At 49.4% G+C, this 20,897-nt stretch overlaps 6 protein-coding genes across 6 annotated transcripts; 2 read left to right on the top strand and 4 right to left on the bottom strand.

Annotated features, from left to right (window-relative positions):
- Positions 1-4,322: 4,322 nt before the first annotated feature.
- Positions 4,323-5,403, bottom strand: N7520_004112 (Ran family GTP-binding nuclear protein; the record flags this gene model as incomplete). The annotated part of the gene is made up of 5 exons (XM_057138047.1): positions 4,323-4,454; positions 4,512-4,717; positions 4,773-4,926; positions 5,013-5,105; positions 5,338-5,403. 5 exons carry the CDS (start codon positions 5,401-5,403, stop codon positions 4,323-4,325), a joined length of 651 nt encoding a protein of 216 aa, XP_056998512.1.
- A 450-nt stretch (positions 5,404-5,853) lies between these two features.
- N7520_004113 (putative 26S proteasome non-ATPase regulatory subunit Nas2) lies at positions 5,854-6,758 on the bottom strand (the record flags this gene model as incomplete). The annotated part of the gene is made up of 4 exons (XM_057138048.1): positions 5,854-5,985; positions 6,055-6,410; positions 6,463-6,535; positions 6,597-6,758. Coding segments are annotated over 4 exons (723 nt in total), but the record flags the coding sequence as incomplete, so codon positions are not given.
- A 337-nt stretch (positions 6,759-7,095) lies between these two features.
- On the top strand, positions 7,096-10,887 carry N7520_004114 (putative Rho guanyl nucleotide exchange factor; the record flags this gene model as incomplete). The annotated part of the gene is made up of 10 exons (XM_057138049.1): positions 7,096-7,187; positions 7,357-7,951; positions 8,006-8,308; positions 8,360-8,560; positions 8,606-8,827; positions 8,883-9,108; positions 9,156-10,074; positions 10,450-10,596; positions 10,650-10,773; positions 10,828-10,887. 10 exons carry the CDS (start codon positions 7,096-7,098, stop codon positions 10,885-10,887), a joined length of 2,889 nt encoding a protein of 962 aa, XP_056998514.1.
- Positions 10,888-11,257: 370 nt separating this feature from the next.
- On the bottom strand, positions 11,258-12,202 carry N7520_004115 (mismatch-specific DNA-glycosylase; the record flags this gene model as incomplete). Its single annotated transcript, XM_057138050.1, has 1 exon — positions 11,258-12,202. One exon carries the CDS (start codon positions 12,200-12,202, stop codon positions 11,258-11,260), a length of 945 nt encoding a protein of 314 aa, XP_056998515.1.
- Positions 12,203-14,838: 2,636 nt separating this feature from the next.
- Positions 14,839-16,658, top strand: N7520_004116 (putative NADPH oxidase (NoxA); the record flags this gene model as incomplete). Its single annotated transcript, XM_057138051.1, has 4 exons — positions 14,839-14,948; positions 15,005-15,259; positions 15,307-15,716; positions 15,769-16,658. 4 exons carry the CDS (start codon positions 14,839-14,841, stop codon positions 16,656-16,658), a joined length of 1,665 nt encoding a protein of 554 aa, XP_056998516.1.
- Positions 16,659-17,049: 391 nt separating this feature from the next.
- On the bottom strand, positions 17,050-20,580 carry N7520_004117 (uncharacterized protein; the record flags this gene model as incomplete). Its single annotated transcript, XM_057138052.1, has 1 exon — positions 17,050-20,580. One exon carries the CDS (start codon positions 20,578-20,580, stop codon positions 17,050-17,052), a length of 3,531 nt encoding a protein of 1,176 aa, XP_056998517.1.
- Positions 20,581-20,897: the final 317 nt, after the last annotated feature.

Consider the following 20,897-nt stretch of genomic DNA (forward strand, 5'->3'; position numbering starts at 1 on the left):
GTTGCAAGATGGAAAAATCGGAGAATGGATCCTTGTCCTGGATAATGTGGATGATGATGAGCTCCTTCGCAAACCGCTGGCAACTTGTGCGGACGCCCAAGGGAACGCCCAGAACCATACCTCGACGCAGCCACCGCTAAGGTACCTCCTCGGAGCCTCGAATGGCTCCATCATTATCACGAGCCGGAATAAAGCAGTAGCATCGAAAATCGCCGGCCATAAAAAGAACCTGATTGATATACAACCAATGAATATGGCCGAGGCGCTAGATCTAATGCAGCACAAGCTGGATTCATATACAGAGAGAGCGGACTTAGTTCAGCTTGTAAAGGAACTTGAGTTCATGCCACTGGCGATCGTACAAGCGGCTAGCTACATCGCGCACCATTCACCCCGTTGCTCGGCATCGCAATACCTCGAAAAGCTTCGGCAGAGTGATCGTCAAGCCACGAAGCTTCTAAATCATGAGGGACTTCATACGCACACGCACCGAGACTGGGAGGCAAAGAACTCTATTCTATTGACATGGCAAATATCGTTCGACCATATCCGACGAATAAGGCAGTCTGCGGCCGATTTACTATCTCTTATGAGCTTTTTCGACTGGCAGGGAATCCCAGAGAATCTTCTACAGGTGCAGGGCATAGAAGAACCCGAAATTTTGGGTTCTTCAGAGGGAACTCTGAACAGCTTGAGTGACGAGGATATAGAGAGTTCGTCTGAATGCAGCTTCGAAGACAATTTCGAGAGCGATATTGCAATCCTTAGGGACTATTCGTTCATTGCTATTGGTAAAGATAGCACAGTACTTACGATGCATCGGCTGGTGCAGCTTATGGTACGCATGTGGTTGAAAAGCAATGGCCAGTACGAGGAGTGGAAGGAACGATTTATTAAGAATCTATATACTGAATTTCCGACTGGCCAATACGCGAATTGGGAGATATGCCGGCCACTCTTTCCACATGTTAAGTCAGCAGTATCACAACGACCAGAATCACAAGATTCCCTACGCGAATGGGCTACACTGCTTTACAATGGGGCGTGGTATGCGTGGGAAATTGGCAATATTGCGGAATCAAGGGATATGGCATCTAAATCGCGGAAGGAAAGAGCGTTATCATTTGGCTCGGAAGCCATCCAGACCCTCCATAGCACTACAATGCTTGCACACACATACCGACTTGAGGGGCGGTGGAAGGATGCAGAAGAGCTCGATATGCAGGTCATGGAGACTTTTAAGACGAAGCTCGGTGCCGAACACTCTAGCACGCTAACAAGTATTTCCAATCTGGCCTTAACGTATAAGAGCCAGGGCCGATGGAAAGAGGCGGAGCAGCTTGAGGTGGAAGTCATAGAGACTCTCAAGACGAAGCTCGGTGCCGATGATCCTAGCACGCTGACGACTATAGCCAATCTGGCAACAACCTATAGGCAACAGGGCCGGTGGGAGGAGGCTAAGCAGCTTAACTTGAAGGTCGTACAGACTTTTAAGATAAAACTTGGCGCGGACCATCCCTCGACGCTAACGAGTATGGCCAATCTCGCATCGATCTATAGGAACCAGGGCCGGTGGGAGGAGGCTGAGCAGCTTGACGTACAGCTCGTGGAGACTTTCAAGACGAAGCTCGGCGTGGACCATCCCTCGACGCTAATGACTATAACCAACCTCGCGTCAACCTATAGAAACCAGGGCCGGTGGGAGGAGGCCGAGCAGCTTAACTTACAGATCGTGGAGACTTTCAAGATAAAATTTGGCGCGGACCATCCCTCAACACTAATAAGTACAGCCAATCTCGCGTCTACCTATAGTGGCCAGGGCCGGTGGAAGGAGGCCGAGCAGCTCAACTTACAGGTCATAGAGACTTTTAAGACAAAATTTGGCGCGGACTTTCCCTCAACACTAATAAGTATGGCCAATCTCGCGTCTACCTATAGTGACCAGGGCCGGTGGAAGGAGGCTGAGCAGCTTGAGGTGCAGATCATGGAGACTCATAAGACGAAACTCAGCGCGGACCATCCCTTGACTCTAACAAGTATGGCCAATCTTGCGTCAACCTATAGTGACCAGGGCCGGTGGGAGGAGGCCGAGCAGCTCGAGGCGCAGGTTATAGAGACTCGCAAGACGAAACTCGGCCCAGACCATCCCTCGACGCTAAAGAGTATAGCCAATCTCGCATCGACCTACAGGAACCAGGGCCGGTGGGAGGAGGCTGAGCAGCTCGAGGTGCAGGTCATGGAGACTTTCAAGACGAAGCTCGGCGCGGACCATCCTTATACGCTGACGAGCATGAACAACCTGGCTCATACCCTGAAGTCATCAGGTCAATACACATCCGCGTTGCAGTTGATGGCCGAATGCATTCACCTTCGAGACCGAAAACTAGGCTCTGACCATCCGCATACTATGTCTTCCAAGTCTACTTTGAATGAATGGCACAAGAAGGGCGACTCCCTTTTTCCTAGCTCATTGAAGCCCCGACTAAAACGAAAGAGAACCACCAAATCCTAGCCAGCTCCACAGAAACCCCCAAGCCACTTGTTATACCTCGCTGCCATCTGCACAAACTTCTCGCGGCGATGAGCAGATTTGTTTCTCTTACAGTAATGCAGTCATATATCATATTCAGCGGCAAGGATTCTATCATGTTCATTTCATTACACAGCTTCTAAACGCAATAGGTATAGCGGTATTCTAAGAAATAGCTCGTATCTGATAGGCTAACTACATGCTAGATTACAAGAGCCTCCAGGCAATAGCCCTTCGTTTGTATGGAAAGCTTCTAGAATTTCATTCGACGAGACGTATAACTTACGGGGCAGCATTTCGCTCAATGTCCCGTACCATACATCAAAACTGTTCAAAACAAGGGTGGTGTAATGCCTAGCCAAACCTGGCCTAGGCGGTACTACTATCGTCTTGGCGGTGGGGCTTGAGATAGTTTCTCTACGTAAATATGGAAGCCAATCTCGAATATTGCTGTAGAGGATTTCCGCCGCGCTTTTTGCACGGCGCCTACTTGGGTTTTATACCAAGCCTCCTACCATATCTTCTACTCAGTCTCCTAATTGGTATCCTATCCAGTAGTCTACCTTCTTCCGTACCGGATTAGTCAAATGGTCAAAGGGCTCACCAGATTCATAAATAGCGGAATAGAAAAGAAAGAGAGAGCAAGTGAAGTGGAAGGAGAAGGTGAAAAAAGTCTGATGGAAATTTCGAAAGTACGTCAAAACATCTACGGTGTACCCAAGTAATAGAGGGGTAGATAGCCCACCCAATATAGGGTTTGACGGTTGTAAGCTAAATGTTCAACCTTCACACCCGAAGCTATGCCAGATAGCTTATATAGCCGCAGACACTAGCGATGCACTACGAAAGGATCTTGAGACATTGAAACTGTGTCGAAAGAAAGGGAAGGAAAGAGGACAGTATGGCCCGAACGAGTAAGTAGAGGACTATCATCGTGCAACTCAGGAAGACGGTGAAGAGGCACACCTGACTCCAATTCAAGCATTCACACCAGCAACAGAAGAATCCGCCCTCTACCAAGCACCATGCAGAGGCACTTTCATGCGCATGGGGCATTGGTACCTTAAGCAAGTAATTAGCTATACTGGCAATTGCGAAATTCCAAGAAGAAAAATGCGACGAGACAGGAAATGAAGCCCAAAGGGGAGAGTAATTCCGAAGACCAAGAAGGTGTGCGATATCGAGGCCAGTCAGACCACGGAGGTTGGTCTTCGGTTCGCCGACCCCATACCCAGGGAGCGCTCACTCTCGTTGAGAGGAAGGCGTCGAAAAAGATGGAGGCAGGTGGAGTTGGTTGAGCAGACGGTGAAGGCACTCCAGAACGTCCCAATGGGCGAGGGGTCAAGAAAGTTGATGTCCTGATGTAGCAGTAGGTCAATCAAGTAGTATCAGTATCTGAATACTTATCAAAATTTGCTTTCCAACGGATAACCTTAGGTAGCTGAACACATCCAGTGGATTTTCGGTACTCTACGCAGTCATGTAGAGAAATTTTCGCGTATCAGAACTGTGCTTTTGTGCAGTAGCTTATTTCGAGAGGGAAAAAAACATTGAGATAATAGTCTAACTGGTAGAGGGAGAAAAACAAAGATGAATAACGTGCTCCCTTCTTCAAACCGCCACTACCCCAACCGCGTTCATTGTATCGTGATTCTTGAGAACCGATTATGCCTTTGTAACAAAATCAGGCAATCATGACATATACCCTGCCTCCTTCCCATGTCTTCAAAAGACCCCATCAAGAGGGGGAAAGGGTGTAAGGACTTTCGTCTTCCAATCCGGGATTGGTCCTTTACAGGTCGGCGTCATCCTCATCAGGAAGGGGCTGCGCTGCGGCATCCTCCATCTCCTTGCGGTACTGGGCGAGCTGCTCCAGGTCGACAGTAACCTCTGGGGGAGCAAGGGCGAGACCGGCAACGAAGTCCTATATTGAATTAGTAATCTGTTGAATAAGAGCGTCTGTTGAGCAGGGAATACACACCAGCTGGGGGTTGCCAACAAGCTTGCGGGCGAGCCACAGGAAGGGCTTCTCGAAGTTGTAGTTGGACTTGGCGGAGATGTCGTAGTACTGGAGGTTCTTCTTGCGGTGGAAGGTTATGGTCTTGGCCTTGACCTTGCGCTCCTTCACATCAACCTTGTTACCGCACAGAACGATGGGGATGTTCTCGCAGACACGGACGAGGTCACCTGCAATGGAGATGAGACAATGAAGACAGGCATTTTGGTTGCCATGAAAACTTACGGTGCCAGTTGGGAACGTTCTTGTAGGTGATACGGGAGGTAACATCGAACATGATGATACCGGCCTGACCGTTGATGTAGTAACCATCACGGAGACCACCGAACTTCTCCTGACCAGCAGTGTCCCAGCAGTCGAACTGGATGTTACCGAAGTTCTATCAAGTTTTCGTGATTAGTTGATTGTCGCATGATGAGGCGAAGGGGCCTTTAGAAGCGGGGCTTTCGGCGGGGTATAACATACGGTGGTGAAGGCAAGCGGGTGAACCTCGACACCAAGGGTGGCAATGTACTTCTTTTCGAACTCACCAGTCAGGTGGCGCTTGACGAAGGTGGTCTATTGGGTTGGCCGTTAGCGATCGAGTGATTCGTGGATGATGAGGCGGTCGTCGGGCAGATATTTTTTCATATTTGTTGACAGTGGCGGGGCAAGGAGAGGGGGAGGGGTTTTGGTAGTAACGATGCCATCATAGCCCTCATCAGGTTTCAATGATGTTCGCTTCCACTGACAAGACCTTTGCACTTTTGAAGACCGCCCGACACCTTGATATTCAGTATTGATCACTTACCTTTCCAGTACCACCGTCACCGACCAAGACAAGCTTGAAAGTGGGGACCTGTTGTTGTTCAGCCATTGCGGAAATTTTGCGATGATGTAAACTCTTTAAAGAGATGGACAGAGCCGCAAGAGATTTCGCGGGATAGTTGAGACTGGGGAAAGAGGATGGTTCGAAGGGGGGGAAGAGAAGGGAGGTGAATAATGCTCAAAGGGAATTTTTGCCCGGTCGGCCGTTGGTCACGTGCCTTAGTGCCTGAAGGCCTGACGTAGTCAAAACATTTGCTCTTTATTGCTCACCATGTCAACGCCGAGTAGTATTCATATAGAAAGAGATGATCGGGTTTTACTTTCGTTTTACTGCTCTTTTACTCCTGATATCTTTGTTCAGTACAATTAAGTATCAAATCATTATTCATAAACTCGAATTTGTGTACAAGTTCACTGCAGAGCCGCAAGAGACACCCCTCAAAAAGAGGCCAATTATCGTCCATGGCTGTCCACATCACAGAAAGGAGGACCAGCCTCTCTACAGCGGAACTAAATGACATCCCAGAAGTCCTCGGCCTCCCCAATTACGCTGGGGAGTGAGCTGCAGCTCTGCCTCGGTAGTGCGGGATCCACCCTCCTCCTTGCGCGATACCTTGATGACCACTGGTCGCTGTGCATCCATATTCGTTAGCTCAGATCACTATGCAGAAATGGATCAAGGTAACGGAATTGGACATACCCCTTCATTCTGCTGAACCACTTCTGCGACCTTGGAAAGACGTTCATGGTTCAACCAGTGCACACTGCCAAAGGCCCGAACCAAGTCCCCAGCCCTCAGGCCAGCCTGGTTCGCCGGACTCCCTGGTTCAACACTGTTGACCTTGGCGAACGGTGTTCCGAGTTCACTCGCATCTGCGACGCTGTTCTCGATCCCAGCAGGTGGTGCGGTCGAAGGCACACTAGTACCGTTGGTGGTAGCAGATGCTTGGGCTTTCTGTAGTTGTGCAAAGTGTGCATGTAGCCCTTTCTCGAGATACTTCATGATCTCCTTGTGGTCATTTTGAATGTGGATCATCCGCACGCGCGTAGCTCGTACTATTGAAGTTCTTAGTAATGTGATCGCCCATAGGTCTTCAGCGTCAGGTACCCTGTGGAATATCGATGTCGTCGCGTGGGTAGCCGTCAAAGGTCGTGAGAGTCGAGCGCATAGTCACCCCATGCTGTGTGATACGCATATCATTAGACAATGCAAGGAACAACACCATAGATGTGGGGGCTTACTGATGTGAGAACTGCGCTGAGCGCCTTGAGCTCCTCCTCGATCTTCTCCTTCTCCTGCATCAGCTCGGGCATTGACAGCTTCGACCAGTCAATCTGAATGCCTCCAGATGTAGGTCCGGAGGCCACTGTAGGAGCATGAATGTTATCACCCATAGCTAGACTTTCTCGTCAAACCTTGGAATCATCCGGAAAGAGCAAAAAGGTGGGGGTGGAAGCTCGAACCATCGCGTGTAAAAGAGGGCGGTGGGGCGGATTTATATAAGCGCCTGCAATAGCCGCGTCCATCCATGTATTCAATCCAATGATGACTATGTATCTCGTCCCTGTAAATAATTTCAGCAAGACCAATCTTCTACCTAGGTACAGATCTTGATCATCCGTGCGACTGGTGCTAAGCAGAATTATTTCCCTCAAGTGACCACTCAATCCCTGCGTTTTGCGGCCCTAGAAGTAGGATTTGAAATAAATTTAAATCCGACCTACCCAGTGCCCTCACAACATGACGTACATGGATGAGATTCAAATGACTGATTTCTCAGCACAACATCTACCTGGAGCCGACAAAGTTGCCATCATGGTGCAGAACTTGTTGTTCGTGGTCGGACTGAGTGTATTCCCGTCCTGAGGTAAGAAAGAACCAGCATCTCTCTTCACTTTGTGAAGACGCAGACGCGTATTCCTTCCCAGGGTGGCCAGACCCATCGTGACTGCCAAACCATGACACTTTACATTGTGTCGGGTGCTGCATGGTTTGATTGAGGCGCCTCATCCTTGTTGTCGATCTTCATGACATCTGCGCCTATACCAAACCCGGCACGCCGCATCGGGGTTTGATCATGGAGTGTCAGGATACGATTGAGGTGGAGACTTTGACAACTGAGGATGAATTGGCCGACAAGAATCAAAGCCCAACGGGTGAGACCACACCAACCCAGGCGACAGTCCCTGCCTACCCGTTCCAGAAGTGGATGGACAGCTTTCGAACCCGCAAATACGTTCCTTCAGAGATCCCCGAACGAGTCGTTGAAGGCTGGCCGAATGATTCTCCAGCAGATCTTGCAGCACCAGACCCGCAGTGGGAGCGAAGTTCCGAACACTCGTCACAGCTGGAAATCAAGACCGCCACCATGAGCACTACTACTCAAAGTATAGCGAGATCGAGGGGAACAACGCACAGCATGACGACTCAAAGTGCACTCTCAGAAGAGCGAAATTCGGGAGACAGCTCCAGACCAAGCTCCAGCCCATGTGTAGATGAAGAAGCGGAAGCTCGGGCAACCAAGAGGCGTCTAGTGCTGCAAGAACTGGTCGCAACGGAGGCTGATTATGTTCTCGGCCTTAAGGCTCTGACCGGGGTGAGTGTTCATTTCTGCAGACTCACCATTGTGGCACTTCTGATTACTATGCAGGTACTGTCGATCTTCGACACCCGAACTGAGATCCAGCACAACATTCACCAGATTTGTGGCATCCACGAGTATTTTCAAAGCCAGCTACAGCAGACATCACCTTTTTCGAGCCGTCAACCTCCAGAAGAGCCCTCCGATCTTGTTTCTCGTACCCTGTCGAAGCGCTTGGGGGGCATCGATATACGTGGACTAAAAGGTTCACTGAGAACCCGCAACTTCAAGGCGGAAATAAACAAACGACGCAGATTCCTGGTGGCGGATCCAACTGAAGTCTTGGAGGTAGCGCGAGAAATTGAAAAATTAGTACGCCTCAAGGATTCCTATTGGGAAGAGTGGCCGCTAACTGCATAAAAGTCTGCTTCTTTTTCCGCATACGAGGAGTTTTGCAGCAACTACGATCTTCTAACAGAGGACGTCGCAATCCTACGTCGATCAATTCCGAATTGGCACGTTTATGATCAAGGAATTGAAGCACTGTCAAAGTCCGTTGGCTCTGTAGATAGCCGCAGGTACGACGTGAACAGGTCAATGACGATGAGCGATTTGATGATCAAGGTTTAGTACCCTCCTGCTTGAGCGATTCAAGTGCTAACTAAATAGAAGCCCATCCAACGCCTATGCAAGTATCCGCTGCTCCTGCAAGATCTCCTCCGACACACCCCTGTCAGTGATTGCCCAACTTCTCATGATGCAATGCGACGAATCCTGGACAATATACGAATTTTGGTGACACAGGTCAATGAGGCAACAGGCAATCCAGTTAACAAGGATCGTATCCAAAAAACGTTGCTGCTACAAGAGAAGATCCAATTCAGCGACTCGGTATGAGCGTCGTCAAATATATTGGGAATGGCTAATGACTTCTTGATTTGAACAGTACGTGTTACAAGATTTATACAAAGACCTTGGGCCAATGACTCTTTGCGGGGTGCTCCATGTCACCTATCAGGCACCGGAACGGACCAACGGTGAATTCATGGTATGCGTTCTGTTCAACAGCTATTTTCTTATCGCGAAAACCGTTGATGACTCCCATCGACTGGAAGTTGTCGCTTGTATTTATATGGATGATTTGAAAATGGACATTATCCAAAATGGACGAGGTAAGCCCTTCTTTTTCATCGATATTGTGGACTTTCTGACTGGTTAGGAATCTATTGTTATGGTTGTCCGTTTTCATGGAAGATATTATTTCAAGAACAAGAGGAGAACTTTGAGTTCGTGCTCAGTGCATCATCTGCCCTTGAAGAAAAGGTTTGGAAGACGGAGGCTCTTAAATGTTCCGCGGCTTTGGCGCAGGTTCAAAGATCAGGTGCACGAGATCCTCGCAAGTACTCCTTCCTGAGCGTTCTTCTTCTGCCATTGGACCGGGTCCAGTATGAAGTGGCCTCTCTTGCACGGAGGTCCATGGATGCCGTGCAAGTTTCGCGCAAGTCCACTTCTCAACACGTAGTCATTCGGAAGACACGCCATCCTCACCACAACGATGAGTCCACCAACTCCAACAGTGAGATCGAGCGGCTAAAGTCGCCAATTGCACGTACTCAATATTCCGTGACTGCGAAACGAATGGATCGGATCCGATTAGAGCGGCTGATATCGGAGGTCTATACGCGCGACGTGCTGCCATGGCCGGGGATGATCCTTGGCCGAGGGGACCTGTTGTTCGGCCGTGGGTCAATTATGCGACATCTGAGCCTACACAAGGGATTCAAACGGTCCAATTCAGTTAACTCATCTCACTCTGGGCCCGACGCAGTTGAATCACTTGAGGATTACATTGAAGAGGAAAAGGATTTGATCACGGGCCAGGATGGATGTGGTGACGAGCCATCGCCAAGAACAGATTGTGAATCGCCCAAAACGCCGACATCGACTGTCGGGCGCTCCAAGACTGTCCGGTTTGGAGGTACGGCCAAAAAGTCACCATCTTCTCGTGAGAATCGTCCGAGCCCAGAGAACCACCTAGAATCGTCACCACGCAAGAAATGGCGTTCACCGAAAAACTTGTTAAGTGTATTATCACCGAAGAATCTCATTCGGTCTCGTGCGGAGACAGGGACAGAGGGGTAAATGGGGAGATTGTTGTAGCTTGGAAGTGGGGGAAGAGGGGCCTGTATGGAGTCTGATGAAACAATACCACACATTGTTACTTGTTATTAGTTAGGAAACGTAAAGAATGGAAGCTATTACAACATTCCACCCTTCTCCACTCAGTGGAGGCTTAGATGACGTCGGAAAGCTGCGAATGGAAATGCTCGTGTGTCATGGAACATGAGCCAATGACGTCACCTGACAATCAGCTGTTTAAAAGCTCTCTTTGTAGCTAACTTAACCTTCTACTCACTCCAATTCTCTTCTATTGAATTCCTCTCTACATTCAATCTCTTTCTAATCCCCTTCCTCAACTACAATTTCTATTCCATCATGACTCGTGGAAACAGCACCACCTACAAGGTCTTCTACAAGGGCAAGTCTGAGGACTTCATCGTCTACGTCGACGACCTCGAGATCCTGCAGAAGTGGAAGAACGACCGCAGCATTCCTCTGTCCGATGTATTGAACGGCTGGAAGATCCTTGTGTCTCACAGGTACGAAAACTCGACCTGACTGTCCTTCTGAACCTCACTAATTTCATCTACAGCCACGGCGCCCAGGGTATTCTGGACACTGCTAGCAAAGCCGCTCTTGAGAACGAGTTCGGTACTAAGAACGAAGATGAAGTTATGAAGAAGATCTTGGAAGGTGGTGAATACCAGCCTGATACCGTTCGTCTTTCCATTCTCGATCTCTAAGAAGCTTTACACTAACATCCCTTGCAGGCATCCGGGCGTGGAGGTAGCACCAATGATTCCAAGAACCCCGCCAACATTGGCCGGTAAACGTTGCCATCTTACCTTTCATTCCTATGGGATTAATGGGGTCGGTTGCTTTATCCGATGTTCCCCGCTTCCCCGTGGACTCCCCGAACAGCTTCGTCGACCCACTTCTATCCGAGTTGAATCGTGATCGTGCAGGGGAGTTGCTTCTACCGGGGTCTCCTTTTTCATTTCTTGGTTGTATTGCATAAGAGCAGTGGCAGGTCCCCATACTTGATTGATATCATGAGATAATGAGACGAGTTTTTTTAAACTCAAATAAATACCAATATTGAAACCAAGATTCGAATTCACGTTGTATATTCCATTAAGGAAGTAGCTATATTATAGTGAATAGCGCTAATGCGCAGCTATTCAAGCAAGATGCATCGTGCTAAATAGCAGCATCACCGACTTCCACCCCCTTCTCCCTCTCCTCCCTCCTTTTCACGACCCACTTCCCAAGCTCCGCCCAAATAGCCTCCTTCTCCGCAATACTCATCGAAGCCGCAAGCCCACTAGTAGTCGTCGCCACAAAAACTGGCGCCCCACCCCAAACCCCAGGTAAACACCCCATATTCTCACTCTCCCGCTGCCACCCATACGTAAACTCCTCCTTCCGAATCCCCCTTCCATGCCGCACCCTCCAAACAGCCTCCCAGATACTCTTGCCAACGAGGCAGACGGCCTCGGGCCTTTGAGCCGCAATCTTCGCTTCCAGAATGGGCACGCCCTCATCCATCTCAGCTTTTGTGAGCATGCTTGCGTCTCGCGTAGGCCGTGCCACGATGTTCGTGTTGCCCACACTGTATAGTTCTGGAAGCCTGTATGTGTCTGAGGGTGGATGGCGAATGCTGGTTATTCCGGAAGAATGGAGGAGATGCCAGAAGCGGTTCGAGGGGTGGGAGTAAGAGAAGCCTGTTCTTGCGGTCGTGAGGCCTGGGTTAAGGCCTATTAGAAGGAGGATCAGATTTGGAGGGATTGAGTCGCGGAGGAGGGATGATGAGGCGGGTGGGGTGTCGAATGGGCTGATGGGTTTTCGTTTACGTCGTCTTGGGGATGTGGTTGAAGGACTGGAGCTGGAGCGGGTAAGTCGTGTTGATGTGCTTGATTTGATTGTCGAGGTCCGCTGGGTCGTGGGGAGCTTGGGACTTGCAGTGGTGTTTCGGGTCACATTGGGTGTGTCTGTTGCTAGTTCGAGCTCTGATTCATCAGGACTGGTTAGTTTGCTTGGGGATTCAGGCGCAGAAGAACTGCTTGGGTGCAAGAATCGAGCTAGAGTGCCATTGAAGCTGGTGGTTTTGTTGACTGGCACGTCTTCATCAGGAACATTGTGCATTTCGGCGACAAGTGGCGCTATATAAGCTATGAGCGGAAACACAAGCTATGTCAGTATATTGTATAAGATTCCACAGTCGATTTATACCCTCGAAGAAGCGTAAAGGGAATTGGTCAAGTCGAGTTACAGAAAGGAATGGGAATTCATGGATATGTCACGTGATTCTGTACCATATAATCTTAAATCAGGCACCCAGCTGATACCGTGGTAAACACTCCCACCAGCTGGCACTACATGTGAGTCGTGACTTATGTACCAAGTTGCCGGGGACTTGGATCGTGCTATAAATATACTTCATTGAACCATATCTTCATTCATATTATCATTACTGTACATAATCGTATCTCCGATACAATCAATGCATCGAAGCGGAGTCTATGCCTTGAGTAGCATTGATCGTCTGGGTAATGTCCACGGTTCAGGACATACCACCTCTCCTTCACTGTAAGCCCAAAAGTAAACAGCGATACCAATGAGATAGTACCCAGCTGGATCCGTGCCCTGATAAAGTAGCGCTGCAAGTAATGCGCTTAGTGGGTATACGATGAGCCGAATTACGATGCTCCGATGTGGTAATGTTCCCGCCAGTGGTTTCAGTGGCCATTCCCAGGCCAGACCGATCAACCCCATGATTAGATTGAGTATTTGAAGGATGGGTATCGGGCTGACGGCGGCGTCTAGATTTTTGGACAAAAAGTCCCAGAAGACCTTTGGCCAGATGAAGCCTTCGATTGCGCTGGCGACTTGATCTATGGCGCGTGATTAGCATGTGTTTGGTTTGTGGGAATGCGATACATACAAGCTGATGCAGTCATGATGAGCAAGCGGCCCCAGTGATTCTTGATCAGTCTGCCCATTTCGAATCGGAGAGTGTGAATCTCTCGGCCAGCGAGCGACTCGAGGTTCGACGGTTGCGGTGGGAATGCGCAGCGATTCCACACTCAAAAGGACGAGTGTTATTGTGCTGGCATGATTTTATTGATCTGGGAGTGGAGTAGTTCCAGCATACTGCAAGCGGGGGAGGACATGCATCTATACTTAGCCTACAGGAAGTCGCTACGGTGAAGAGAAGCGAAGTAATGTGACAACCTTGGAACTGGGCGCCAACTGTGACCGATACACATCTGGGCCACCCACTTTCGTACAAGACAGTAGGGCTTTGTGATCCGCACGGATGCATCTCAGCGCCCTGAACCAATAGATTCCCTTGACAGGACCGAATCCTTACTCACCCCCTCTTTTGCAATTCTTCACGGAGTTGGGGGTGCGGTGTGATTGGGGAGTGGAGATGTGACAGAGCGGATCTTAATGCAGATATGCACCTATCAGAAGCTGTAGCGGCAAGGCTTGGCGTGACGAGATGCAGCTCAAGGCACGCGCTTCCAGGAGTTTCACACACAATTCGGATTGTATGAAGGATGTAGTGACTGGACGGCTTGGTTAGCTCGCTTACATTTGAACTTTCTTTTTCCAATACCCCGGGAAAGTTCTATTTCAAGACCTGCAACCTTTATCGCTATTATGATCGAGACAAGAGACACATAGATCTATTTCCAACCCGACTTATCAGATGATCATACTATTCCTGGATTCAGAAACTCCTAGACTTGGTTACAAGCTCACATGTGCAGACGCCTATAAAACAATCATAGAAGAACAATTTGAATTGGAGAAAAAGCCTTGAAGTGATGCCCAACGTAATATGCGAAGGCAAAGAACGAGAACGAGCAAAGATACCACGAATCACACTAAAAACTATATTTGGGCACGGAGCGACCGAACCGAATGACATGCTTCACCGACCCCCAGAGTTTGTGTGATTGGGAATTTCCAGCGCTTGCAGACTGATTCTTATAGGTCGAACTTCATAGTTGCCGACCACTCACCAGCCACATCAATCCTGAACCGGAGACTTTACCATATTGGAGTGAAATGAAAAAGGGCAATCTATGACATCAATGACAACAATCGAAATCGCAATCCATTCCCTAATGGAATTCTGTGGCTTGCAGCCATGCCATGTGGTTCCGATGAACAGATTCGGGACTATTTACTTAAAAATGACTATTTTTGAGAGGCGAAATTAACGAGAGTATTAAGCGAATAAGACAGATAAGTGGCTATGACCTACGAGATAAATATACATAGAGTTTGGTTGGACAGCAGCGACGTAATTAAGTTGAGTAATTATAGATCTCACCCCTCACCCCTGCAGCTAAACCTCTGATCCTGGAATTTCTGTTTTGCTTTCATCTTTACACCTTTCAGCATTCAAGTTTCCACACTTTCAAGGTTAAGATACTGGGGGATACTAAACTCGGGAAACTCATATCCCTGAATTAATCACATCCGTGAGCTCTGAGACCTCGGGAGTCCCACTCAGCATTCAGCTCAGGACTTGCATATTAACCTGAAGAAATTCTCACTGATCGTGATTTGGGCAAAGTTTATGGAGCAGTACACCCAAAGACTCATTTATTCAACTCCATAGCAAAAAGTGGGAACAAATATCGCTTGAAGACGAATCTCTTCCTTATCGAGGTTCCCCACCCACGGCTTCTGGTTGCCGGTCAACCTACGTTGCTTGTCACTCCTTTAACAACTGTCGCTGGTCGACAATTCCGAAACCACACGATATGGTTGTGTCTAATAGGTCTCTGCTCCAAAGATATGGATTGACCGTGTCGCAAATTTGGTTTTATTTGGGTTTCTGGACTATACATTTCGGCATTTTCGCAGCGGGATGGTATGACTTGCCGCTTGATTGTAGACATGAAATTGGAATCGCTAACATGAAAATAGGTATAACCAGTCATCAGACAAGAGGCTATCAGGATTAAACGTCCTCAAGTACTCCGTTTATATATCTAGGGCCGCGGCCATGGTTCTTACTGTCGACGCAACTTTGATTCTTTTGCCCATGTGCCGGAATGCTCTACGATGGCTTCGTCCTCAGATTCGCTGGTTGCCTCTCGATGAATCGGTCTGGTTTCATCGTCAAGTTGCTTATGCCATGTTGTTCTTCACTTGTGCCCATGTGGCAGCCCACTATGTGAAGTAGGTGTACCCGCGCTACATGTACGGAGGAGTGCTAATGATCTCAGTTTCTATAATATCGAGAAAGATCAGATTCGACCGATACTGGCAGTGGAAATTCACTACAAGAGTGCAGGTGGTATCACTGGTCATGTCATGCTATTATGCATGTTACTAATATACACCACGGCGCATGCTCGAATCCGACAACAAGCGTTCGAGACCTTTTGGTATACTCACCATCTATTCATTCCATTCACTCTTGCTCTCTACTCCCACGCAACTGGGTGCTTTGTGCGAGACAGCCCCGAGCCGTATTCACCATTCGCTGGTGAAAAATTCTGGAAACACTGCTTAGGCTATGAAGGATGGCGATGGGAGCTCGTAGCGGGCTCCATGTACCTCTTTGAGCGACTTTACCGGGAAATACGAGCTCGAAAAGAAACTGTCATCACCAAAGTCATTCGTCACCCATATGGTATGTTGACCCGATCCGATCCACCAATACTTCAAGCACTAACATAGAACAGCCGCCATGGAAATCCAGTTCCAAAAGCCAAGCATGAAGTATAAAGCAGGACAATGGCTGTTCCTTCAAGTCCCTGACGTCTCAACCACCCAATGGCATCCGTTCACCATTACGTCCTGCCCTTTTGACCCCTACATCAGCGTCCATGTCCGCCAAGTTGGAGATTTCACCCGCGCCCTCGGAGACGCTCTGGGTTGCGGTCCCGCACAAGCAAAGGACCTCGAAGGCCTAGATCCAAACGGGATGTACGAAGTCGCTCTCCAAAATGGGCAAACCATGCCAAAGATGCGCATTGACGGACCCTACGGAGCACCTGCCGAAGATGTATTCGAGAACGAAATCGCCGTCCTCATCGGAACAGGTATCGGTGTCACACCCTGGGCATCTATCCTGAAGAATATCTGGCATCTTCGCTCGAGTCCCAACCCGCCCCGCCGTCTACGTCGTGTGGAATTCATCTGGATCTGCAAAGACACCTCCTCATTTGAATGGTTCCAGGCTCTGCTCTCGTCCCTGGAGGCGCAATCTGCGAACGCCGCTGCTTTCGAGGGAAATACCGAGTTCTTGCGTATTCATACCTACCTCACTCAGCGCCTTGATGAGGATACTGCTGCGAATATCTATTTGAATTCTGTTGGGCAGCCGCTTGATCCGCTTACTGAGTTGAGGAGTCGGACGAATTTCGGTCGTCCGGACTTTAAACGCTTGTTTCTGGCTATGCGGGCTGGGTTGGTAGATCAGACCTATATGCGTGGATTGCAGGCTACTTCTTCTACAGAGATTGGTGTTTACTTCTGTGGACCCAATACTGCGGCCATGCAGATTGATGAGGCGGCTAGGTTTGCGTCTTCCAAGGAAATTCGGTTCAAGTTCTGGAAGGAGAACTTTTAGTTGTGTTTTCTTTTTTTGAGCGATGTTGATATCGCATGACTTTATGAGTGATGAGTTTGTTTTTGATTTCTTCGTTGGTCTGACGTGTATCCTGTTCGCGAAGTATACGTCGGACTGGTTCTCCTGTATTATAGTTGATAATACTGCGAGGTATTATCAAAAGCTACATATGATATTATATTGTTCGTGACCATTTCATTTGTGGAATAAGAATGGCTGCCCGTGGGCTAAATTATACAGAGATGTCACGGCACCTCTCTTTCTCTTTCTCTTTCTCTTTCTCTTCACCAAGTCCTCACTCGCCAAGACCCTGACAACATGTCTTCTGATCACTGCAACCCTCACCTTCGCCTGTAATGACATGCCATTCTTGACGGGAATCCACTCATGCCTAGCTGGCATGACTTTCGTCAGCTGCCCGGATGATATCGGCCCGGATATCGAGATGCAGCCGAAGCTGCCTCTCACCAAGCACAAGGACTAACCGGCGCAGCTCGTCAGCATTCAGACCGTCGCCTTTCAGGGTGACCTCCCCAGGCGAGACAGGCATGCCGTCGCGAAGGTGCTCGAAGGCAAACATGACCAGCTCCTTCGACCATGGACAAGCCCGTATAGCGCGGTAAAAAACGGCCTTGGCAGCGTCGAGGTCCTTGGCGTGGTAACGTTCGTAGAGCATATACAGCTTCCAGATCGTGAGGTTTGATCTGGCGCTATCCACGCCAAAGCGGCTCCGTACAGCTACTCCGCCTGTGCGGAATTCCGCAGGGTCAAGGACCTCGCCTAGCGCCTTCTCAAATACTGGACGTACGATCCAGTATGAGGGGCCGGTGGATCGTGGGCTAGCGAGCTGGATCCAGATCGGAAGGAGGTAGCTTGAGATCGGGACACGTTGCGGGGGAATGACTGGAGAGGCGTCCAGTTGATACTGGCTGTCCATGTCCTCCTTGACAAATTTGTGTAGATCTCGAAGCCGGTCGATTTGGATGATGCTGAACTCATTCCACATGCAGATCGATTGGAAGATCGTGTTGTGGGGGAATAAGGTTATGCTCTCCCTGAAGAGCTCGCGGACTTGCATGGGGGTGTAGTGATGGTCCTTTTGGCATAGGGAGTCGTACACGACCCTTGCGCGGGCTTGATGGAGTAGCTCCGCTGTGAATGCCTTGAAGGCCTCTCGGTCCGGGGACAAGCCCTTTAGCTTCAGGACGGCACTGTCGTAGATATCCAGGACAGCCTCGAACGGCCAATTCGAGAGATAGTAAATGAGAGCGAGGCAGTCGGTGTAGGCCACGTATGCCTGGGCTCTTCTAGCGATCAAAGCTTGTTCCTGGCATTCACGCAGAAACTTCTGTACTTTGACAGTTGAGGTAGGGGTGAAAAACGTCTCTTCATTTGGAATTTGCTCCGGGTCAATCCTGGCCTCGGCTATGTTGTGCAACAGATACAAAGCCTGAGTCTGTTCTCCCCTTTCCATGAACTGCCAGATCCAAGACTGCCAAAGAATAGCACGGTCTGTTTTTTGCTCAGTTTTTGTGAAATCAAGACTCATTGAAAGAGCGGTCGCCCAAACTCCATTCGCTTTCTTTCGGCCCTCTGTGTCCTCACTTCTTGACTCCATAATTGCCAAAGCATTCCATAGTCTCAGGCTCGATGGTCTCTTCTTCACGGTCTTCTTGGCAATCTTCCTACCCATCACAGGGTCGCATGCAAACTCCAACGCTAGAGCATATTCTGCTAATTCCTCGTCATCTGGGTGTTGATCCACCAGAAGCCGCAAAGAGCGCAACGTCCATTCGTGGGTCTTGAGTGGCGGTTGAATTGAATGGGATTTGCCCCACCATTGGAATGAATAGAACCAATGATTGGGCGAAGCGAACAACGTGTCAGTAGTGTTCAAGAAGTTCTGGAGGGGATAGAGGAAAGGCTTTGCTGGCTTTTGATTTTCATCGTGAGGCGGCATCCACGAGGAGAGCCCAAGGCGGTGATCTGCCACAAATTCGGTCCGTAAGAGGTTGTCCCATCCCCACACCCTAGTGGTCTGGATATTGCTGGGAAATGTCAAATGTGGCAGCTGACCAAAGTACAGAAAAGCATCGATCAGCTCATCTGACTGGGTCAAACTCATGAACAACGGCAGAATGTGCTCAATGTCACAAAAGAGAGGAACTTTGTTTGGGTCGTCGGCATCAGGGATTGATCCATCTAAGCTGCGCCATGGCAATTGAGATTTTGTCATTCGCTCTCGTTCTGCCTCTACCCAAGAGGCCACATCGGAATTGCAGACATTGGACGAATACTGCGTCGTGGTAGGATCTGGGTCTGAGGCTGTGTTGTTTCTCCAACCTTTTGCTCCATCCTCCCCAATGCGGGGCACTTCTGAATCCCAGAAATCGCGGAACGATGACAAGATTTCATTGGTGTTGTCGAATTCCGGCTTGAAACAGCAAAACTCAAGTACTGCCTGCCAAAGACCGACTGCAATTTCACTAAAGCCTGCTTCCCTGAAGAGAATCGTGAAACGGAGGAATATGTAGACTAGAACTTGAACCATGTTGGGGCGAAGCGGGATCAGGGATGAAACGAGTCTCAAGTACTTCTCATGGGTAGCGATACACTGCCCGAAGGTGAAATCCGGGGAGTCGGTTTGGCAAAAGTTGAGGAATTTGACCCATAGACTAATGAACTCGGGGTTGTCCTGAAGAGTCTTTTCCCACTGGTTTGAGACTTTTTCGGAATCCCATAACTGTGCTCCAATTTGCAATCTGCCCAGCAATAGGCGATCTTTGTGAGGGCTTTCGCTGGCCTGTTTAAGGGCTTTATCGTACAAGGACAACTTCACATCGGCAAGGCTGGTCCTTTCATCGTGGGTGAGGCAATAAGAATCGTCTCGCGGTCCGAGGATCGACATATCCTGGTAGTCAATAAACCTAAGCCATGCACCGACATCTTGGGGGTTATCTTCCACCGCTTTCCATAGGGTTGCGTTCCGAGATTTTCTTTCGGCGTCGAGATCGATTCCTTCGGTAGGGTGTTCAATATCACGTGTAGCTGGGGGCCAAGTTGATATTAGCAGTCGTTCAAAATCGGCGATTTCTTCCTGAAGATCAGTGTTGTGAACTGGGCGGGGACAAGGCTCACCCCAATCCTGTCCGTCAATCATGACGAAGTCCGCAGTTAGCTCAAGGCCAGAGGCCGCTGAGCCACCCACGCGATATTCGGGAAACGGGAGGCTACGAGCTTGAGATAGAAGGTGATTGTCTCCGTCTCTCGTCGATGAGTCTGCAACCCAACTTGGGCGCAAGACTACATGTTCTCCATGTGACTGGTCACGATCAATTCGGTATGTGCGACCAAGACCAAGCACAAAGCCTCCACCGAATCGGTGATAATATGGGACCTTCCAGCGGTTCCCTGTCCCATACGCGAGAGCATCCTGGTCTCCTCTGGAATCAATGAAGAATTCGGGCGAGGAGTCGGAGTAGGAGTCCTCTGCTGTCGAGACCTGCGAGGCCCATTGCGGCCACGTTGATTTGATCGGAGTTGTTTGGGATGGCTCGGGGAGCAGCAAACTGTCCTTGTTTGCACTGGACTGGATTGATCGACGACGCAGATCGCGTTCTCGGGATCGGTGGTGTCTGGAGGTTACCCTGGGGGACCGGGAACGTTCTCGAGAACGATGTCTGGAATGTTGGCGCGAGCGATGTCGGTTGGAGGAACTGTGACTGGAGCGAGATGGCCGATCAGACACTCTTTCATGGTGGTTTCCGTCAGATCGTCGTGATGACCGAGGCTTATGATCGCGTTCAGAATTGCTTTGAGGGCGATCGGACGATTCCGCGGTATCAGTGGCTGAGGGTAGCTTGAAGCTGGCGAACTTAGGAGTGGACTTTTTGTCCTTTTTCTGGGGGTCAGGGCGTATCATTCGAAGCTGAAGACAAGAAAGCTCACCTTGGAACCGGACGAATCCATCCTCACAGGCCCTTGGAGTGTTATCGGGCGGAGTGGATTTTGATAGTTCGGTGGAAGGTTGATCCGAGGGCGGTGAGGATGGAAGTTTGATAGTTCGGGGGAAGGTTATTCCTGAGCGGTCAGCGGGGATCTGCGACAAAAAAAAGTTGCGATTGAAGCGGCTTCAAACAAGAGGTGCGCGCCAACTCCCCACCTTTCATATTAACACCCACTGCTGAGTTTCAGAAATGGGCCTCTGTGATTTCTGTTGAATCACACTTAATCACCCTG

The sequence above is a fragment of the Penicillium odoratum genome (assembly GCF_028828045.1).
Source record: "Penicillium odoratum strain IBT 22623 chromosome Unknown utg000003l_segment0_segment0, whole genome shotgun sequence".
Taxonomy (NCBI): Eukaryota; Fungi; Ascomycota; class Eurotiomycetes; order Eurotiales; family Aspergillaceae; genus Penicillium; species Penicillium odoratum.